This window comes from Boleophthalmus pectinirostris, unplaced genomic scaffold (genome assembly GCF_026225935.1).
Source record: "Boleophthalmus pectinirostris isolate CB_2022bp ecotype Guang Dong unplaced genomic scaffold, ASM2622593v1 HiC_scaffold_5, whole genome shotgun sequence".
NCBI classification, from domain to species: Eukaryota; Metazoa; Chordata; class Actinopteri; order Gobiiformes; family Gobiidae; genus Boleophthalmus; species Boleophthalmus pectinirostris.
In genome coordinates, this window is record NW_026571404.1 from 7,270,695 (window position 1) to 7,292,502 (window position 21,808).

At 39.2% G+C, this 21,808-nt stretch overlaps 1 protein-coding gene across 1 annotated transcript in view; it reads right to left on the reverse strand.

Annotated features, from left to right (window-relative positions):
• The window catches only part of LOC129411526 (kinase non-catalytic C-lobe domain-containing protein 1), a 173,848-nt gene that overhangs the window by 42,329 nt on the left and 109,711 nt on the right, over window positions 1–21,808 (reverse strand). The window contains exons 17-23 of the mRNA XM_055162597.1: window positions 18,150–18,409; window positions 10,923–11,254; window positions 7,790–7,883; window positions 7,200–7,297; window positions 5,220–5,404; window positions 3,906–4,016; window positions 2,723–2,870 (exon numbers count right to left, since the gene is read on the reverse strand). Coding sequence (XP_055018572.1) covers window positions 2,723–2,870; window positions 3,906–4,016; window positions 5,220–5,404; window positions 7,200–7,297; window positions 7,790–7,883; window positions 10,923–11,254; window positions 18,150–18,409 — 1,228 coding nt within the window. The remainder of the gene's footprint in view (window positions 1–2,722; window positions 2,871–3,905; window positions 4,017–5,219; window positions 5,405–7,199; window positions 7,298–7,789; window positions 7,884–10,922; window positions 11,255–18,149; window positions 18,410–21,808) is intronic.

The window sequence follows — 21,808 nt, forward strand, 5'->3', positions numbered from 1 at the left end:
AAACCAGGATTAAACCAGGGCTGAACCTAAAACAGGACTAAGCCAAGACTAAACCTAAACCAGGATTAAACCAGGGCTGAGCCTAAACTAGGACTAAACCAGGACTAAACCAAGACTAAACCAAAACCAGGATTAAACCAGGGCTGAACCTAAACCAGGACTAAGACAAGACTAAACCTAAACCAGGATTAAACCAGGGCTGAGCCTAAACTAGGACTAAACCAGGACTAATCCAAGATTAAACCAAGACAAAACCAAGACTAAACCTAAACCAGGGGTAAACCAGGACTACACCAGAGCTGCACCTAAACCAGGACTAAAACCTGACAAAACCAAGACCAAGACTAAACTAAGACTAAACCTAAACCAAGACTAAACCAAGACTAAATCTAAACCAGGACTAAACCAAGACTGAACCAAGAACTAAACCAGGGCTATAACAGGGACTAAAATGGTCTTAGTTTCAATAATCTAGTAATAATAATACACAGCACTTGTTTAGCGCTTTTTAAGATACACAAAGACGCTTTACATGAAGAAATGAGAAAGTTAATGAAAGTTGGTTTTAAAGAGACGGGTTTTCAGGACTTTTTTAAACATGGGGAGTGTGGATGAGTCTCTGATGTGTTATGGGAGGGACTTCCAGAGGGTGTGGGGGGCAGCAGCAGAAAAGGTCCTGTACCTCCAGGTCTTAAGTTTAGTCCTGGTGGGGTGAGTCAGGAGGTTGGCATCAGCTGATCGGTGGGCACGGGTGGTGGTGGTGGAGGAGCTCAGGGAGGTAGATGGGGGCCTGGTTATGATGAGGAGCTTGAATTGGAAGAATGTTTAGAGCAGTGGTTCTAAATCAGACATGTCAAACTCAGGCCTGGGGGACCAAATTTGGCCCATGATATAATTATATTTGGCCCGTGAGATCATATCAAACATGTTTTAGAGCTGGCCTGCAGGCTACAGATAGGCTATAGAGACATTATTTATTTAAAATGCTGTTATTATTTTATTTTATGCTTGTCCTGGATTCAGTGTTAAAGCAAAACTATTATTAACCCTTGTATTGTGTTAGAAAGCTACACGCGTCTTTAGTGTTACCGGGTCAAATTTGACCCGTGATTTAACTCAGCCTGAAAATACTTAAAAACACTAGATATCATCCAATATTGTTTTTCCCCTCATAACTAACTTAGTATGTGTTCATGTCCATGGAAACATTTTTATTATTTTTTTTTTTTTTTGGCTGCACAGACCTTTTATCTTAAAATATACCACCGTTTTTGATTACAAAAACTGCTTAAATTCGCTAATTATATTTCCTATAGTAAAATTTGTAATTATATTATATAATTATACTATAATCATAATAATTTTATATATAATATATAAATTTGATTTATATTATATGTAAGTATAATTATATTGGGTGTCAAGAGGCTTGGTGACCATGAACTGTCACTTTTTCTTGACTTGAAGACGTCTCTTTCAGTCTTTGTGACATCTGGGTTCTCCTCACCACATGTGTGCTCTTGTTCAGGGTCATACTGAACCTCATCCTCATCCACAGACGTATATATGAATGGACATAACTAACGCTGTAGCCACCGCGTTCCAAATAGAAAGTTCTCCAGGAGGCTCTTCCGGCTCCTTCTGACTCTGGCTCCAATTGACTTATGTTAGGATCTTGTCGTCCTTCTCTTTGTACCTGCTGCTGTGAACCTCCTCATTTTGGTCTTAAAATATACGTATTAACCTGTGACACATGATCCTGATTTTTTTTTTTTTTTGGCTGTTCTGATTAGATGAAGCCTCATTCCGGTACAAAAAAGCAAATGGAAGTTTTTACATACCTAAACTTGAAAACGGGTCAATTTTGACCCTAACACAATATAAGGGTTAAACATTTATTTTGGTAAGAAAAGGTTTAACATTACATATCTCGAAAGAAGACAAAACATGTAGATGTTGTTAAAATTTTCCAATAAATTTAGTTTGGCCCTCAGTGAATTTGAGTTTGACACCACTGTTCTAATTCTTCTCACACCAAGTACAGGGTTCCCGCTCTTTTTCACTGACAAAATTTCAAAACATTTCCCTGACTTTTTCATGATCTTAAGTGAATTTTGACTTTACTGCCCCTAATTCTGTAGAACTGATCATCCTTTTAGGGTTAAATATGAAATGTTAACACTTTCCACTCACCTTTGGTATGGTTGGTATTATAGTTTTTTTAACATTCAAAATCCTGTCAGTGTATTTATTGTCGTCTCTTTTAAACAAAAGGCGCAGACGATATCGATAGACGATAGAAATAATCATAATAGCCTCATGAGAACTTGCATGAAAGAGACACTAAAATACTATGACTTTTCCAAAACTTTCATTGAATTTACTTTTTTTTTTTTCAATTTCCATGACTTTTCCAGGATTTCCCTGACAGTGGGAACCCTGCAAGTACCTCAGGGCCATATTTGAATTGAGGAAAGTGGCAGAGGACCGGAGCAGTGAAATCATTGGTATAACACATAATCAGAAGCAAACCTTTGTATTAACTATAAGATTCTGTAAACTGTTGCTCTGCTTTAATGATTATTATTTAAGATCTGCATAGGGAACAAGGCCAGTGTTATATGTATTACAATTTGAAACACTGAGGCAGAGCTAAAAGTACTTTGGGGTATTCTTAATTGATATCTAAAGTTATTGGCAAGAAAAAAGTGTGTATCCAAACCTGCGTGTTGATAAAGTTTTCTATAGTCTCCATCAGGCTGCTCCTCCCTGTGAAGTCCACGTCTTTACAGTGACAAACCCAGAGCTGCAGCAGGTCCAGGCTTCTGTGGAAAACCTTCAGACTGTCCCCAGACAAGTCCGGACCCTCCCTAAAAACAGAACATATTAAAGAGTTTTAAGATCTTAGGGTGCATTCACATTTGCAAATAAACTAGAGGCTTTCAAACTTTTTGGCTCCAAATACAACCAAAGAAAATATAGTTTTTTTTATGTACTACCAGGACTATTCTAGGTTTAATCTAGGGCTAAACCTGGTCTAAAAGTGGACTACATCATTCATACATAAAATATACATACTACATACCACATTCAGTGTAGTTCTAAACAGGAAATTGACCAAAAGAGGATATAAAGTGTATAAAATTAACTCACAAACCCACAAACTAAAGAGCTGTCCATCACCAGTTGTACACGTCACACCGTTTGAGAAACACAACCATAGACCACCTGAAAACTGGGACTAAATCCAAAACTAATTCTGGACTAAGACTGAATCAAGACTAGATCAGGACCAAACCAAGTCTACATCAGGAGTAAACTGGTCTCAATGATTTCTATGGGCCAGAATCCATGGGCTTCAGAAGAAATGAAATAGAAAAGACCATTGTCATAGTCATGAATAATTTAAAACAAAATATTATATCTTTTGTAGAGATCGATTGATATGTTTTTGTTTTTTGTTTTTCATGGCCAATGCTGGTACTGATTGTTTAGAATAGAGAGCAACTCATGGCCGATAAGCTCTGCCAATATTTCTGGGGCGATAGGGCAGATTTTTATTATTTTCCTCAAATTATGTCATTTAAATTTAGAACAAACTCAACCAGAGACCTTTTTAACCAAAGACCTTTAAGAGAGCAGTGAAGACACGTTTTGTGCAGCTATCTCTTCGTGTAAGTGTTAATATAAAGCTTTGTGTATTTTTTAAACAGCAGATAGACTAAAATAAAACATTGGTGATTTAAGGCCGACAGCCGATGCAGTAAAAAGTCCAAATATTGGCCCGACATATTGCCCACCTGCTATATCAGTCTATATCTAGATGGGAATGGGAACACAAAGTTAATATAACATCCATAAATTGGATGTAGTTTAGTAGAGACACATTATTGGTTAAATCTTACCTTGCAGCGCTCATAAACTTGTCCATTATAAACTGTAGTAGCTCCTCTGGGCTGCAGAAGTAACGGAAAGTGTACAAGAACTGCTGGATGTAGCCCTCCATAGCTGCATTTCTGTGACAAAAGAAGCAACTCTGATTACACCTCCAGTCTCCTATTATCTTTACGTTCATGAAGACGATGCGTTTTATTCACTGCATAATTTAAATCGTAATAAATTAGTAACAAGAGGGAACTGTAAGTCCTTCAATTAGCGCAGTATCAAAGCTTTAAATAAAATCTGGCCTGAGGTGGTGGGAACTGAAAGTGGGTCAAGTATTTTCTACTGCAGACTGTAAAGCAGGAGAAAAATGAAACATGTAAGAAACATGGAACACATTTTGAAGAACAACTTTTATTGCCAGCGGTATTCTGGAGATAAAGTATGTGCAGAAGCTGAAACTGGGAACATCTGTATTATAATGGTAAGACTATTGATACGCAGTGACATTACACTGGGGGTGTTCAACATGTATGTGCACTGACAGAATGTTCCACAGTTACCATGGAGACACAATGAACACATTGGCAAACACTGTCAAATATATTTTAAGATCCTCTGAAATCTAAAGAAAAAAAAACACAAATTGATTTAAAAAACAAACTTTCAGGAGCCTGTGATCAATAGAAGCCTTCATGGTTCTGTTTAGGTCAGGCATGTCCAAACTATGGCCCGGGGGCCAAATGCGGAACTCAGACAAATTTTTCTTGGCCCTCAGGCTTCCAGGTGAATTGGCCCAAATTATCTTGCATCAATTAAAAAATATTTTTTTACTGCAAGTTTTTTGAAAATCTGCCTTGATAAAGCTCATTTTGAATATTTAGTGTGTGGTTTTAAGGATCTTAGCATGAATAAATGCTGATGGCTCATTCTAACATGTTAAACATGCACATATTTCAATTATTCACTGTACTGAGCATCAGTCTACGGCCCTCGATCGGCTCTCTGCTTTGTCTGTGTTTAGATATGTGGCCCTTAATGAAAAAAGTTTGGACATCCCTGATTTAGGTGTTTGAGTTTCAATAAAAAGCTAAAAAATTGTCAGTTTCAGCTCAGTCAGTTCTTTCTGGTCACAATGCAGTGTAGTTTATATTCTGTATAATCAGAGTGGAACAATAAATACAATTTCAATAGAAGAGATCTGACTTCTGGGGCAGTTTTTAAACGAGTCGCTCCACAGCCATTTATTTCTTTAAAATCAATTTGTGATTGTGATTGTGAATTTTTGCACAGACCTCATAAAATGCACATAGAAAACCCGATTAGCTGTGGTTTACCTGGCGAAGAGGTAAGCCATGAGTCCGAGAGGCGAGCCGAGCTGCAGAGTGCTCATCCCTTTACTGCAGCTGAAGGACAAAACAGAAGAATCCTCTGAAGACTGCAGCTCCAGACCGTCAGCTCCACAATCAGCCAGAGAGGGCAGCAGTGACACCTCCAACCCCCACTGGTCAATGCTCAGAACCTGGACAAAGTCACAGACAAGAAGTAAAAAGTTAAAGAAGATAAATTCAGAGTTTAGAAAAAGTTTATACATTTCAGAAAAGAATGTCATTAGTGAACGATAGTAGTTTATTAGGTAACTACTTAACTAAAGGCTGCCACACACTACAGGAGAATTTGCTGTATTTAGGCTGCAATTTGCTTCTCCCTGAGTTCGGGGAGGCGTGACCTGACTAAGTGTGTTTGTGAGCGATTTTGAAGCCGCTGCGCTCCTCATGTGCGGCACACACGAGGAGCTCTGTCAGATCGTAATCCCCAAACATCACCAACACTACGGTAACAGCCAATAAAACAGAGGGAGGGGCAGAACCAAGAGGAGCAAGATACAAACTCAGGAAATAGCAAAAACAATTAGTTGTAGTTGTAAATTTCGCCTGCAGCATCCACATTATCCATAGAATTTGACCCTCAGTCCACAAAACTGCACTATTAATCCAGTTTGAGGTGTTCTTTAAAAGTAAAAAGGCAAGAGTAGTTCCTCACGTGTGTTCGTTTACATCCACACAGAGCACGGATCCAGGTGAAGCTGCAGATCAGTGACAGTGACTACTTCCTGTGGACTTTATCACCAACCTTCTGTGCATTAAAAATCATGTATCTGAAGTTTTGGACCACATTTCACAAATAATAATAGCACAGGTTTGACTTGTATCTGAACTAGAAGCGAGGTTTTACAGTAGACAGGAAACAGTTGATGCTATCGCGCTCACAGCTTTATATCCTGCGTCCCACAGACATATCCCGCTGCAGTCTTTGTGATCGGAGATTTAAAATCTCCTCGTGTCTGTGGTGTGCGTGTTTTGTCACATGTTTAAAAAGCTGACATGTTAATGCCATATGAATCATCTCGCACTCTAAGAACCTCAGGGATCGGCCTCCTGCTGGTGCCCAGAGTCAGGACTAAACACGGGGAGTCAGAGTTTTAGGTTCATGCATCTAAATCCTGGAACAGTCTGAACATGTGAGACAGACTCGACTTTGACTCTGTTTAAATCCAGGCTCAAAACGGTTCTGTTCAGCTGCGTATGACTGAAACGTTTTCATTTTTCATTTGGCACTCTTCTCCCTCATTTAATGTCTCTTTCTCTTTTTAGTTTTATGATGATTATTTATGTTTTGATTTGTTTGTATTGTGATTTTAATGTATTTCTTATTCTGTAAAGCACTTTGAATTACTTTGTGTACAAATTGTGCTATTCAAATAAACTTGCCTTGCCTAAGACTGAAAAATCTTATAATGTGTGGCAGCCTTAGGGGTTAGGGTTAGAAGTTGGGGTATTAATGAAATAATTACTAAGCCTCAATCATAGTTAAAGACCTTTTAGAGTCTCATCCTAGTACAGACAATTATATTTTGATATAACAGTAACTAGTTCATTTTTAATAGTTTGCAGTGTTCCAATGCAATCTAAGTGCAGCTTATAAGCTTATAAGCACAGTTCACAAATTTCCAAGATCACAGCTGCATTTTTACGTCAAGATAATGCTAATAACAACTACCATGATAACTGAACACTTCCTGATTCTCGGACAACAAAAGCTTAACGCTTAAATTAGATGCAGACAGAACACAGCTGCCTTATTTGAGTTCAACAGCTGCTTATAAAACAATACATCTGTGCTGGGGTAAAACAACTTTTGCTCAAATACTATATATATATTTCCTGATTGTTTAGATGTTTTTATTGTTGAAAGAGAAAATGTGAGGTATTGATTGTAATTTTTAGTTTATATAGAACTTTCTTAGTGTTCTTTACCTCAAGGTATTTCTTGACACTTTCCAGGAAAATCACTCTGGACCGCAGCTCCTCCAGCTGAGTCTTCAGTTTGCTCAGCATCGCTTTGTTGTCAGAGCCTTTGGACAAAAAATAAAATAAAATAAAGTGTTTTATTGGTGTTCTGACCTCAAAAGAGTTTTAGCTCCAGCTGTGTTTATCTAACCAAAACCTTGAACAGAAATATTATATCTAATCGTCTTAAAAGCTGCACTCTTCTGGTGGATGGTTCTTCACCTTCTTGTCTCCATGGAGATGTTTTTGCTTTGCTTGATTGTTCCAAAGTATGACATTAAATTCACCTCAACTCCATGGAGACAAGCAGGTAGTGCCAGCAAGGCAAATTACAGGTCAGATCTGTGGAAAGGCCACCCTAATCACAGGAACATTACACGCAAAGCAATAACATCAAGCAGGTGACCGCTCTCACTAGAAAAGTTACATAAAGCAGCTTTAACAACAATTCCACCTGCAATAAAATAATACAAATACAGCACCAAGAAGATTTTTTGTACCTTAGTATTGCATTTATCATAGAGTTTTACTGTTATTACAATTATACTGGACCTTACCTTTGTTCTTTCTCTCTTGTTGGAGTAACTTGTGATAGAAATTTCTTGTTTTCTTCAGATTTCTCGTCTCAATTATCAACTGCTGCTGCACTTCCTGTTCAAAGGAAATGAAACACAATTAAACACATATATTGTATATTTCAGACGAAAATACAGCCAGATATACAATGATAATGAAAGTATGTTTTGCCTCTGACACAATAACTCTAAAGAAGGATTTGCACTGATGCTGGGGGTGTTCTTTGTGGATCTCTGTGGTGAGATTCCGTGGCGGAGAAAGTGAAGAACCGGGGTGAGACAACTGTAGTTTTGTGAGGATTCACGAGGTTCAGAGGGATGTAGTCAAGTCTGGGGGCAATTGTCAGGGTGGCCGCCCTAACTAAAGCACTGCAGGAAACACTGTCACCCCAATCACAGACAAGTTCCCTCCTGAATATTAAAGACCCGACCCTTCCATGTAGCTGCCCATGTAGAAGAGGAATGTAAACACACACAAATTGTGCAAAATCACTTATGCACAGCTCTGCACCGAACCAAACGTCCTGTACCGAAACAGTCTCCAGATACATGTACCGTTACACATCTAGTATTGAACCATAAGTCAATATACTGTAGTAGTTATTTATTGTGAAAGGCCTAGTGATATCTTCAAATAACACTAGGCCCCAGTGCATGCCGCTTTTGGCTCGTACAGTATGCAAAGTAGCCACCATTTCACCAAATCTGTCGTTTGAAGTGATTTTCTTTAGCGCCGGCTCCGAGCTCCTCAGGTGTAGTATTATTAGCAGCTGTGAAGGAGCAGAGGAGCCATCAAAGTGCACAAACACAAAAGAGCTTCATTAACATGCGTCTGTAGATGATAAGAGCCTCGTGTGCCCGGGGCTGAGTTCACCCTGTTAGTATTCACGTTCAGTTTGGAGAGTCATATACAGCTATTATCTTACAGGCTCACACATGGCTCTGTGCCGCGTCGCCCCTCAGCCACATGTGCCCCACTTCAGAAGAAAAAGAAAAGATACACTCAAGTTTGTGGTGGAGAATGAGGAACAAGAAAGACCATTCAAAATATCAGATAATGCTATTTCTATGGTGCATTATTGACAATTCAAGAAGTTAAAAAATCTTTCTGTCTCGATATCGGACTCTCTAAAAACTCTGCATTCTGTCCAGGGGTGGGACTGCATTCTCTCGACTTTTAACCTGTGTTTTCTCATTGGTACTTTGCAGCTGATCATCGATATTCCCTGGGAGGTGAAGCTAACTAGAGGCACTGCTGTCTGAGACTCTGTTACTCAAGTTTGACTATAATCTGAGTTTTGTCTTAACGCAATCTGACCAGAAAGAACTGATTTATCTGTAACTACAACGGGTGAGCTGATACACAATACATCTCTTGGGGTCTCCAACCTTTTTCCTCCAGTGAGCTCCTTTACAAAACAAAAATGCCAGAGACGAGAGGAATTGAGACGATTAAAAGAAAGAGGGTGAGCCTTGTGGTACAGTTAATGCCTATAAAACGTAAACCATTGTCCATTTATTAGTGCACAAACTTGGGTTTCAATATTATACATTTATGATGGTAATAGGGATGTAAATAACCAATTTTTTTATTTATTATATTAATCCAGGAGTCCCTCGGTGAGCCACTTGGATTGGGTTGGAGAGCTACAGCTTTGAGACCCGTGTAATACATAATTTTGTGCATGAAAGCCAAAGGAGAAATTCAATTTGTAAACTGGACAAACATTTATTTAGGTTGAGAACATTTTGCAACTCATCCAAGCTGCTTCTTCAGTTCTGGCTCGAACACTGATGGACATTTCCTTATATCTGCCTGAAGAGAGGAGATAACTACACTGAAATTACTCTGAAACTAACACACCTACTTGTTTACAGTTTCTGTTTGTTAACTAGGCCTATTCATCTGGACTGAGTATAGTTAGCTCCTCCCTTCAGGCAGATATAAGGAAGTGCCCATCAGCATTTTGACCAGAACTGAAGAAGCAACTTGGATGAGCTGCAAAACATTTTTAGACCTTAATAAATATTTGTGCAGTGTGACAAATTGAATTTCTTCTTTGCCAAGGATTCTACCTGGACGATTGGTTTCTACACATATTCTACACATAAGTTAAAATGACTTAAATGAAGAACATTTTACTTTATTTGAGTAGATTCAACTTAACAAGTAACATTATCTACCAATGGAACAGCAATATCACATCTTGTGTCTTATATTGCACGCAAAAAGTTGTTGTTTTTCTTATTTAAGTGTAGCAAGTTGTATTTTCATATTTTAAGTACAAAAAGTCTTATTCCATTGGTAGATAATTTTACCTGTCAAGTGAAATTTACCTAAATCAGGATAAAAATTTCTTAATTCAAGTCATCTTAACTTGGCTAGATTTTATTTTTTGCAGTGTGTGTGAAAAGGCATAAGCAATTGATTGTGCATCACTGATGACGGCAGAAGAAGCCGTTTCCTATTGGCCTCTCTCTTCCGTGGGCGGGGCTTATAGTTGTAAAGACAGGACACATGAGGTTTTGTTTGGAAAATTTACGCTAATTCTGACCAATCAGATCATTTCCCTGCAACATTTTCTCGTTGTTACTATGGGCTGTATGATTGTTATTCACTTTGGCCGACTCACTTAGGCTCGATTGCTTTTGCCTTAGGATAATAAATCTTTTCTGCTTTTTTACTGCAAATTTTACAGTCTGAATTTTGACTGTTCAATTTGAGGGCTTTAAAATATTTGTGCTGAATTTTTAAAAGGTGTTTTTTATTTTTTTATTTTTATTTCTAAACAAGTTTAAAATGTATACTGAATTTTTTTTTTTTATCAACTAAAATAAACAGTAAAAACAATTCAAACATGTTTTTTTTCTGAGTTAAAAATGAAAACCAAGCAATTAAAATTCAAATCTGATCAATCAAATTTGTGTTTACCCCAACCAGAGGTACTTGAAATTGTTACAGATTTTAAAAGAAAGTGAAATTGAAAATGTCTTTGTAGTATTTTTTTTTACATTCTTCAAACTGTTTAGCCTGATTTTGGACATCAATAAACCAGCCAGACTTTATTGTTAGTCTCTTAAGGTCACATCTGACGTCACCTTTGCGTCTCCTCACCTGCGTTTTCACGTCCACACAAGCCGCTCCCCCCGTGTGCTGCCCCAGGTCCACTGCATATTTCACCACCTCTCCACTGAAACGCCGCTCCTCGTAGAAGGCCAGGTCCCAGGCGGAGCTCAGGCACGGCCCCGCTCCCTCCGCCCCGAAACCCCTCACCGTCCCGGGGGAGAGCCGCCTGTCAGACGCCCCCGAGTCGCTGTCCTCCAGGTCCATGGATGCCTCGTCTCTGCCCAGCGCTAGCTCGGCTTCAGAGGGGCTTTCATCGCTGCCCCCCGCCGAATGCTCCCCGCCCTCCATCAGAACGGTGTCTGAACTGTCCGTGCTCAAGCCTAGAGTAACGACAAATAAACAGACGATAAAAACGCCGCGCTTTGAATCGAAGACGTCAGAGGATCACATGCGGAGCCAACGTGAAGAAATATCCGAGGCAGTAGCTCGGGGTGCGGGGAAATAATGTTAGCGGGGCAGAACAATGAAGCTTCTGTTTGTGGCTTTGTGCTCACAGGCGTCTGAATAACTGCTGTTTTATCATCGTATGTGAGTGTAAGTGAAAATGTGTGACCGAGCGAATATCAAAACAACAGTGGGCTTTGGGTGTTGTCCAAACTTGGAGCATTGAAATAAAGTGCAGAAAAGCATATTTTGCCACAGACTTGGACAGAAATGAATGGGCCGAAATCTTTAGAGCAGAGTCCAAGTGTCAGTCAGATTTGGTTTGTGACGTCAATGTGTGTTTGTGTGTGAACAAAGAAAACCAAAAGTAAAATAAATAAACATGGACTAATGACTTTTTATTTGGGTGTAAGTAAAACTTTGTTTTTTTTTTGGCCAATAAAAAAATAGAGTAATATCTAGGTTACTATCACTTGATCTAAGAATATATATACCTTCATTTGATTAGTTTTGACTTAGAATAATGCTTATTGATGTTTTACAGCTGATTTCATCAACATTTCCTGGGGGTGTGAAGCTAACTGAAAGGACTACTCTGTCTGGAGCTCTGTTAGTCAAGTTAAACTGTAATCTGGGCTTTGTTTTTACACAATCTGACCATAAAGAACAGATTTAGGTGAGCTGATTTATGATATTAAACAAGTCCCTCTCAAAAATATTAGTCTCTCGTCAAGCATACGAGAAAACAAGATGCCATCACGTCAACCATTTAGGTACGCAAAAAGCATCCATATCAACAAGTCAGCATCAACTTCGTCAACAGTTATCGGCGAGTTTTAACTTTTCAAAGTAACGTTTTTGATCCTCAACATTCAGTGAGTTAGAGTAAGATGATGAAGTCATGTCAAAACTATTAAATACAAAACCTACTTCAAAATAAGACGAGTTATCTCATGACAGATATGACATACGCAGCACAACTGTCAACACAAACGAGTGGCTCCACTGACTTTTTGCCTACCAGCCACTGGGCAAAGCTGGATGTAAACAAAAACATTTTCTTGTATTAGCCAGTGTTTTTTCAGTCAGTCACTCTCACTTTGATGTAAGTTGGTATTGATCACAGGCTCCTGAAAATGTGTGAAAATGCCTTTTCTTGAGTTTTCATACTTTGTTCTTGAAACTTGTCAGGCTGTATTTGCTAAAATGGGCAATGTGTCACAATGGTAACTGCTGCTGACACTTCTGCCATAGATATACATATATATATATATATATATATATATATATATACATGCAGAACACAATTACCACCCACCAGCATTAGGATTTGTTCGCTCGATGGTAGGCAGATACTTTTTTTATTTAACCAATCGTTGCTATTTGTTTGTGACGTATGTAATGCACCAAATCCCGTAGTAAGAAGGGCAAGAACGGCTTTTCCCCTTGATAAAATTCACCAAACGTTCTCTTTGTTTCGGCTTTAAATCTTCGATCTCGGGAATCGTTGCCAAAACAGAATGTCTGTCTTCGTCTACATCCATCTCGACGCTTTACTACCTCCGCCAAGAAGGTTATGTTTTTGCCGGCGTTTGTCTGTTTGTTTGTTTGTTTGTCTGTTGTCAACAAAAAATTAGCAACAAAAATTTTGTTTCTCAATATCTCGGTTAATTATTGACCAAACCCCATGAAATTTGACTCAGGGATGGACAATGGGATCCTCTTTCATATTTCGAAGGCTGATCCGGATCTGATCCAGAAGACTGATTTTATCGCAATTTATATAAAAAATGGGGGTAGTCCTTGGCAGAGGTCTGCGCTCTCTCAGTGCTTTTCTAGTTCAACTTCTTTTAGTGTTAATGTGGCTCCTCCCATTCACCACTTCAAACTCTTGTGAGAGAAGACCAGTTTGAACCAGTTTTGTACATAATTACCTCCGCCAAGGAGGTTATGTTTTTGCCGGCGTTTGTCTGTTTGTCTGTTTGTTTGTTTGTTTGTCTGTTTGTTTGTTTGTTTGTCTTTAGCAACATAACTCAAAAAGTTATGGACCGATTTTGATGAAATTTTCAGGATTTGTTGGAAATGTGAAGAGGAAGAACTGATTTCATTTTGGGGGTGATCCGGAAGAAATCCTGGATTCTGGATCACTTTGAAATTTTAGTTAACATTGTGGTAAATGGGGCCAAAAATTTTGTTTCTCAATATCTCGGTTAATTATTGACCAAACCCCATGAAATTTGACTCAGGGATGGACAATGGGATCCTCTTTCATATTCCAAAGGCTGATCCGGATCTGATCCAGAAGATTGATTTTATCGCAATTTATATAAAAAATGGGGGTAGTCCTTGGCGGAGGTCTGCGCTCTCTGAGTGCTTTTCTAGTTTCCTGTTGTGCTGTTCGACAAAAGGGACCCAGACAGACGCTTGACTTTGACGTCATGGCTTCACAGCTGTTCTCTGATTGGCCGGTGTGTGATCTACAACTTCCGGGGATTCTTGCAAACCGTCTAGTGTATTTTGATTCCTGACCTGGTCGCTGGAGAGAAATTAAATTGAGCGGAGGCACGAGGTTGCACCAGCTTGGATATCAAATAGTAGAAAATAACATATTACAAAACTGTACTTATAATATATTTCTAGAAACAATACTGTAGTAGCAAAATATATTTTAACATATCCTATAATTATCAGGCCCCAGTTTCAGTCTTCAGTACTTTTCCACTTTTCCAAACACTGACATTCCTCTCTCAGGTGCATCCCCTCACTGTCCAGTCCTCCCCTCATTATTTGTGTCATGATGACCTGTGTACATACCTTTGCACTGCCTGAATAAAACCAAGTGTGGGACTTTTTATACTCCCTCTTTCTCTCCTTCTTCTACCTGATCTAGTCTCGTCTCTACTTGCTCTTTCTCTTGCAGGAGAATAAACCACACAGCGACAATTATTAATTTGATACGATCATAAACGATAAACTTCTGGGCCTTCTTTATCACTATTATTAGTTTGTACAACCATAATACAGCACAATACAAAAAAAAGAAAGAAACTGGGTAAAGCAAAAGTAAAGTTTTGTCATCAATGTACAGCACAAACTATGAACTATGAACAGGGGTGGGTTAATACAAGGTTTTTTATTTTCTTCTTCCCTCTCCTTTTTGAGAAATGTGCTTTTTTTTTGTTTAAGATGTATGTAATATGTATATGATTATTGTTTTACTCTTGGCACAAACTCGAAATAAAAACTTAACAACTGTTTGACTTTCAAGACAACTGTTTGACTCGAGACCTCTAATTTTGTTCTCATCGAAATATTTCCACAACATTACACTTGAATGACCACTAACCATTCATTTTCCAAAAGGGTCATGTGGAAAAAAACTTAATTACACTGACAGATGGCGAAGGAGAAATTCAGTTGGTTCAAATAAATCCGTGTATCATTCGTTCATTCGTTTTTCAATATAAAACCAAAAATAAGAAAATGAAAAAACAACAGTTTTCTTCATTATTTGTCTCCAAAACCAAAATGAAAAAAACAGATAATGATTTGTTTTTTCAGTTTTCAATTTTGTGTTTAAATGAAGAATGGAAAAAATGGATAACGTCCGTTTCCCGTTTATGTGACTTCCGTGACTGTGATGCCGACTTTTGACGCTGCACGAGACGAGACTGAACCAGGACTCCGGAGACCAGACCAGAGACTGAGACTGAGACCTGAGACTGAGACTGGGACCAGACCGGGAGAGACAGAGGACCGGGACCAGACCTGAGACTGAGACTGAGACCGAGACCAGACCGGGACCAGACCGGGACCAGACCGGGACTGAGACTGAGACCGAGACCAGACCGGGACCAGACCGGGACCAGAGAGACCGGAGACTGAGACTGATCGGGACTGAGACTGAGAACAGACCGGGACCAGACCGGGACTGAGACCGAGACCAGACCAGGACCAGACTGGGACCAGACCAGGACTGAGACTGAGAACAGGCCGGGACCAGGCCCGTCTGGTTCCAGTCTGGTCCCGGACCTGGATCAGTCCTGGTTCGGTCCGTATGCAATGCAAAAGACCAGCATCACAGTCACGTAAGTCACGTAAACGAGAAACGTCCCTTATTTGTGTTTTCCATTCTTCATTTAAACACAAAATCGAAAACTGAAAAAAAACAAATCATTATCCATTTTTTTCATTTTGGTTTAGGAGACAAATAATGAAGAAAACTGTTGTTTTTTTCATTTTCTTATTTTTGGTTTTATATTGAAAAGGAATGAATGAATGATACACAGATTCAACTAGACGATTTTTTTTTTTTGGTTGTTTTTTTTTGGTTTTGCAGCTCCTCTTCAGCCAAAAAACTGAAAGATTCTACCTGGACGACTGTGGGATTTTACATAAACATTGACAGATAATATTCCTGTAATGGACAAATGCACAAAAATAGAGACTTTATTGTAACTTTAAACCAGACTTTCATTCATCAGTATCATGAAAATAGTGATCCTGATGGTACTTTTTGCTGAAAAGAGCCTCCACTGTAAAATGTCATGTTCTTATCAGTATTCACATCAGTATTCACATGTGCCTTTAATCATCTCTGCTATAGGGAAGACTGAACATGCCATGTGCTTTATATAGTCTCTGTGCTACACAATAGATTCCTGTTTATCACAGTCTGAAGCCTGTGGTGGGGCAGATTCTACGTCTGATACTGAGGAACATGCAGCATAAACAGCGCCACAGTAAAAGTATGCACATTTGTAGTGAAGTAGTAGTACTAATAATAGTGTTTACTGTACAATAAACAAGGAGATTATCTTTGAAGAAACTGAAAATTTGCAAAATTTGAGAAATAATGTAATGACATTGAATTACTGCAATATGAAAGTAGTTTTTAAACATTTTGAGGTTTAGAATTTTGAAGTACCCGAATCTTATTTTAGATTAGATTAACCTTAAATCTTGATCCTTGTTCCTTGTTTTTTTTTTTTTTTTTTTCCTTTCTTAATTTTTAGGTCACTCTCTTATTATTATTATTATTATTATTATTATTATTATTATTATTATTATTATTATTATTATTATTATTATTTTTTTTTATTTTTTTTTTATTATTTTTTTTTTTTTTTTACTATTATTGCCCCAAACAAGTCACATCAACAGTGTCCTGAGGCCGGGCCTTCACACAATTTATATATTTTATTTTATATTATATATTATTTTATATATTTATATTAAACTTGTCTGATTTTTGATATCCACTGATCAATGGTCTGTGTTTCAGGTTTCAGCCAGTAGATCGGGATCATTTTTCTTACAGACAACAGAAGAGGATGCAACAGAAAGCACTGATCATGAGAGAGACCATCAGGAAATGTATCAAGCAAAAAGATCCATCAACAGGTCCATTGTCAATATATTTTGTAAAACATCTTTAACATCAACCCAGAAATGTTGTATACTGGGGCAGTCCCAAAATATGTGAGTTTGGTCGCCCACAAGTCCATAATTCCTCCAACACTTGTCACTAAGACTACATTTCAAAATAAAAGTTTTCAACGCGGTTCTGAAGAATTTTTATTTGACCTTCCAGCTAAACTCCTTCCAAATTTGACTTCCCACCCTCTATGACAACCAGAACAAATACTCTAATACTGTTATTTTTAAATCTATTTTATAGATTATACTATTTTATAATGTTGTTTCCTTATCAAAAACAGACCAGTAGTTGTGTTTGGTTTCATTCACACAATCTCCCAAACAAAAACCACGTCACCTTTTCATGACATGTGGTAATACAGGAAGGGCTCCACTGTGTTTTTAAATTCAGTACACCTTCACTAGAATCATTTTGGATAATTTCAGCCGTAGAATTGCTCACCTTCACTAAACAAAGGTAAAAACAGCTGAAAACTCTCGCTTAGTGACGTCACAAGGCAGAGGTGGGGACTTGCAAGTCGTGACTTGGACTCGAGTCAGACTTGAGTCACTGTTTTTAGGACTTGAGACTTGACTTAAGAAAATGGATTAAGACTTGGGACTCGACTTGCACTTGAAGGTCAATGACTTGGGACTTGACTTGGACTTGAGGCCTGTGACTTGAGAAGACTTGACGCTTCTCCTAAACAAATATATGCTTTTAGAAAATACTTTTCCCTTAACAGCTGATGAATGTGCTGAATTTTACATGAACAAACTAGAACATGTCCCTCCCACTTTTACATGTGTAACTTTGGATGTAACTGAAGTACTGCAATGTGGTATCCTCAAATGTACTACAGTAATATACAGTACAATACAACACGATCCTTCCATTTCACATATTCTGCACTTTTAAATCTGAATTCTTTCTATTTTGACCGTAATGATTCACACCAAGATCTTGTTAAGACATTAAAAAAAAGAAAAAATTGCATTTCTACAACTATAATATAATATAATATAATATATAAACACTCATATATAAATATACCATGACTTTTTTAAGTACAATTTATCTAAGCTTTGGTTTAAAAACTTGAAATGACTTGAAGCTCAAAGCAGACCACTTGGACTTGACTTGGACTTGAGGTCAAAGACATGAGACTTACTTGAGACTTGCAAAACAACAACTTAGTCCCACCTCGGTCAGAAAGTGGAAAAGAGGATTTTACGCTTCGGAGATGTAGACAGACTAATAAATTATTGCTCAAACATGTGTGAATAAAACAAAACACAACTCCAGGTCTGTTTTTGAGGAGGTAACATCATTCTGACATGGCTTAAAGCTCGCTGTTGTTTGAAAATATCCTAAATTAGAAGTATATTAGAAGTATAGTGATTAATTTTTACCTTGAAAAATGCCTCTCTGCCTCTGCTCTGCTCCTAGTTCACAGTCTTCCGTTTGGTTTTCTTCTCCATGACCGGTCCGGAGCTCAGCCTGGTCCCATGTGTCCCGTGCGTCGGTTTCAGCCGCGGTGTGGATGTTTCCATTGAGATCCAGGCACAGCTCTCTGCGCTCCTCTCTCCAGCCACCAGGGGGAGCTGCTTCAATACGGGACGCTCTTTTCACTGCCTTTGAAGCCGCCTGCTCATTGCTGCTCCGGTACGGGCTGTGGAGGAGACACAGAACCATCAACGTGCTCAAAGGTGGTCATATTAAAGACGAGAATACAGAAAATATTATTAATCCTGTGAATTCTTCTGGACCAAGGCAATATCTGTTACAAAATACAATTACAAAAACGATTACAGTGTGTGTTATATTACTCCCTTTCTTGAGCTTTCTGTTTATAGGCAACATTTTAAGTAGATTTCAAATTAAAAACATTAATTTGGTTTGATGTGTTAATTGCTGTGGCAAAGCTGCTAAATCTTCATGACTCTGAAACCCATGGATGTGTAATTAGTGAAAACTGTTGGTAGTTGAAAAGCGTAAAACAGAAGAATCGATCCACCACAATCTGTGCATCATTCCTTCATTTGATTTTCAATATAAAACCAAAAATAAGAAAAAGAAAAAACAACTATTTTCTTCATTATTTGACTCTAAAACTGAAAACAAAACAAAAAAAACAAACAAAAAAAAACAACAGATAACAATTAGGGTTTTTTGTTTTGTTTTCGATTTTGTGTTTAAATGAGTAATGGAAAAAAACACAAAAAAAAAACATATTTTCATTTCCATGACTTAAACTGTGATGCCAGACTGAACCAGGACTAAAACTGGTCTGAGACTAGGGGACCGGACCGAGACGGACCGGGACCGAGACCGGGACCGGGACCGAGACCGGGACCGAGACCGGGACCGAGACCGGGACCGAGACCGGGACCAAGACCAGACAGTGACTGAGACCAGGACTAAAACCGGGACCAGACCGGGACTGAGACCGCGACCAGACAGTGATTGAGACCGGGACTAAGACCGGGACCGAGACCGGGACCGAGACCGGGACCGAGACCAGGACCAAGATCGGACCAAGACCAGACAGTGACTGAGACCAGGACTAAAACCGGGACCAGACCGGGACTGAGACCACGACCAGACAGTGATTGAGACCGGGACTAAGACCGGGACTGAGACCGGGACTGAGACCGGGACTGAGACCGGGACTGAGACCGGGACTGAGACCAGGACTGAGACCGGGACCGAGATCAGGACCAGACCGGGACTGAAGACCGCGACCAGACCGTGATTGAGACTGGGACTAAGACCGGACTAAGACCGGGACTGAGACCGGGATCAGACCAGGACCAGACCGTAATTGAGACTAGGACTGAGACCGGGACCAGACCAGGACGAGGTTGTGAGGTTTTCATTTTCAAACTCACTGTATTCCATCATAGGATTTATTTTGGACGGACAAAATAGTGAAAATGCCTGAAATGTTTTATAGTTATTAAACCAAGGAGAAGCAGGTGATGCCAGCAGGCCAGGTCGCCAGTCAGATCTGTGGACAGGCGAGCACGCTCACTGTAAAGGCCTGTTTACACGAGAACACTTGCAGGTAAAAACGACAAAATATTTTATCGGAAGAGGCTTTCGTTTAGACGGTGACGGCGTTTTGGAGCTTAAAAACGTGAAAAAGTGGAGTGGAAAAGTTAAATACGCTTCAAAAACTTCCGTATGTCCACTTTTGTGACACTTTTGCATCGCCGATTTCCTTCCAAAAACGCACAGAATAAAAAGTAGAAGTAGTACTAGAGCAAACACGCTATATTCAGTTATAAAGTTCACATTTATTCATCTACTAAACTTCACATCATAAATTGGTTTTGAAAGACTTCTCAAGACAGATAAAACTTTACACAGTGCAGTGACTGAAGGTAAAAATTAAAAACACTGATTTGGTCCCATAGGAAAACTATTACTCATCTTAGTGACACAAGTTAAGGGGAGTGTTGTGTTTTTTGGTGAGTTTGGTCTCTTAGCATGCAAACTTTCATGTGGAAAAACAATATCATTTCCAGCCCGTACCAAAGGAGATTTAATATTTAATTTAATCAACTCAAATCAAATGCATTTTCTCCTCATTGGGAAACAAGGAGCACCCATTAAAGTATTTTCCAGTCGTCTACTAAACAAAACTCACCGAAGGATTATCTAATTCCAAGTTGCAATAATTACCTGGTCCCCGAAGGGTTGACCAGGTTTTGTATTCACCCTGTGTGTGTGTGTGTGTCCACCTGCGATAATTCTGCTATTTATGGATCGACTGTCACCAAATTTAGTACATGGGTCAAGCCCTCGTGCCCGATGCTGCAAAAAAAGTTTGGTGACAATCCGAGGTCATTTGAGGTCACATGGGTCAATTGAAAAGTCACGCCATTATAAAGGATTTGGCAATTTCTGCACTTTCTGAACCATCTGCGGGGTAAAATATTCACCCAATCATCACACAAGTTGACACACACATAACCGGTGCACACTGGATGTTACAGGTTGAAAACCGGTCTCAAAATCTCAGAAAAAGTAAGACATTCTCATGTGTGACCAATATCACACAAATGCTTACATTTATGTGAGTAAACAACATGAGAACTTTCAAATTGATCTCTCTAAATTCAAATTTTTTTTTTCCCCATTCACTTACAGTGTCCCGTTTTTTAATTTATATTTTTAGAGCTAATGTCGCATTCTATTGAAAGTCAGTAGCCACTCTTCCAGTTTGGGGGTTACAGCCCCGAGTGTCCGATCACCACAGGCACCACTGATACCTTCACTTTCCAGGCGCCGCTTTGAGCCCCTGGTGTTTCTCTAGTTTCTCGTGTTCCTTTTTCCTGATATTAACATCGCTTGGTGCTGCGATGTCCACCACCACCACCACCACCACTACTGCCCACCTCCACCACCACCACCACCACCACTACTGCCCACCTCATACAATGATGAGAGACAATGAAACTTTTGAGATGCCGGCTCCTCTGCATTTCATTCGTCCTTTCATCAGCAGTGGACAGCACATGAGACGCCCGGGAACCTCTCTCCATGATCTTGTTGCAGAGCTGCTTGTTATGGTTGCCCAAGAAAGTTTAATGTCCAACCGACTTGGACTTCACCAAACAAACCTGAGTTTGTGTTTCGAAACCCAGATTTGATTGACACTTTCTCGAGGTGGAGGTCGGGTCCCGAGTACAACAGAAAGCTCCATTAGACAAAATATACAACACAACATACACAAAGATTTAGCAAAGATCTCATATGATACTGTTTATATACCATTGCAAGAATATTTAAACCTAACATTTAAAACAAAAGCAGTTTACCTGATCAGTTCACGCCTTAACGCCTGTAAGTCAAACACTACTCCAACACACGCATGAGTTTAATCACTGTATAGACGTATATCCAAATACACCAGTACTCCACAAAGCTACTTCCAGTGCCCGGCAGAGCAGCTCATCCCTTTTAAAACCCGGTCATGTCTCTCCGCTGGTGCAGGTTGAAGGCTTTTTCCACATATCGCCCGAAGCCCAACGCGTGGATGAAACACGACCGCAGACGGACCTGT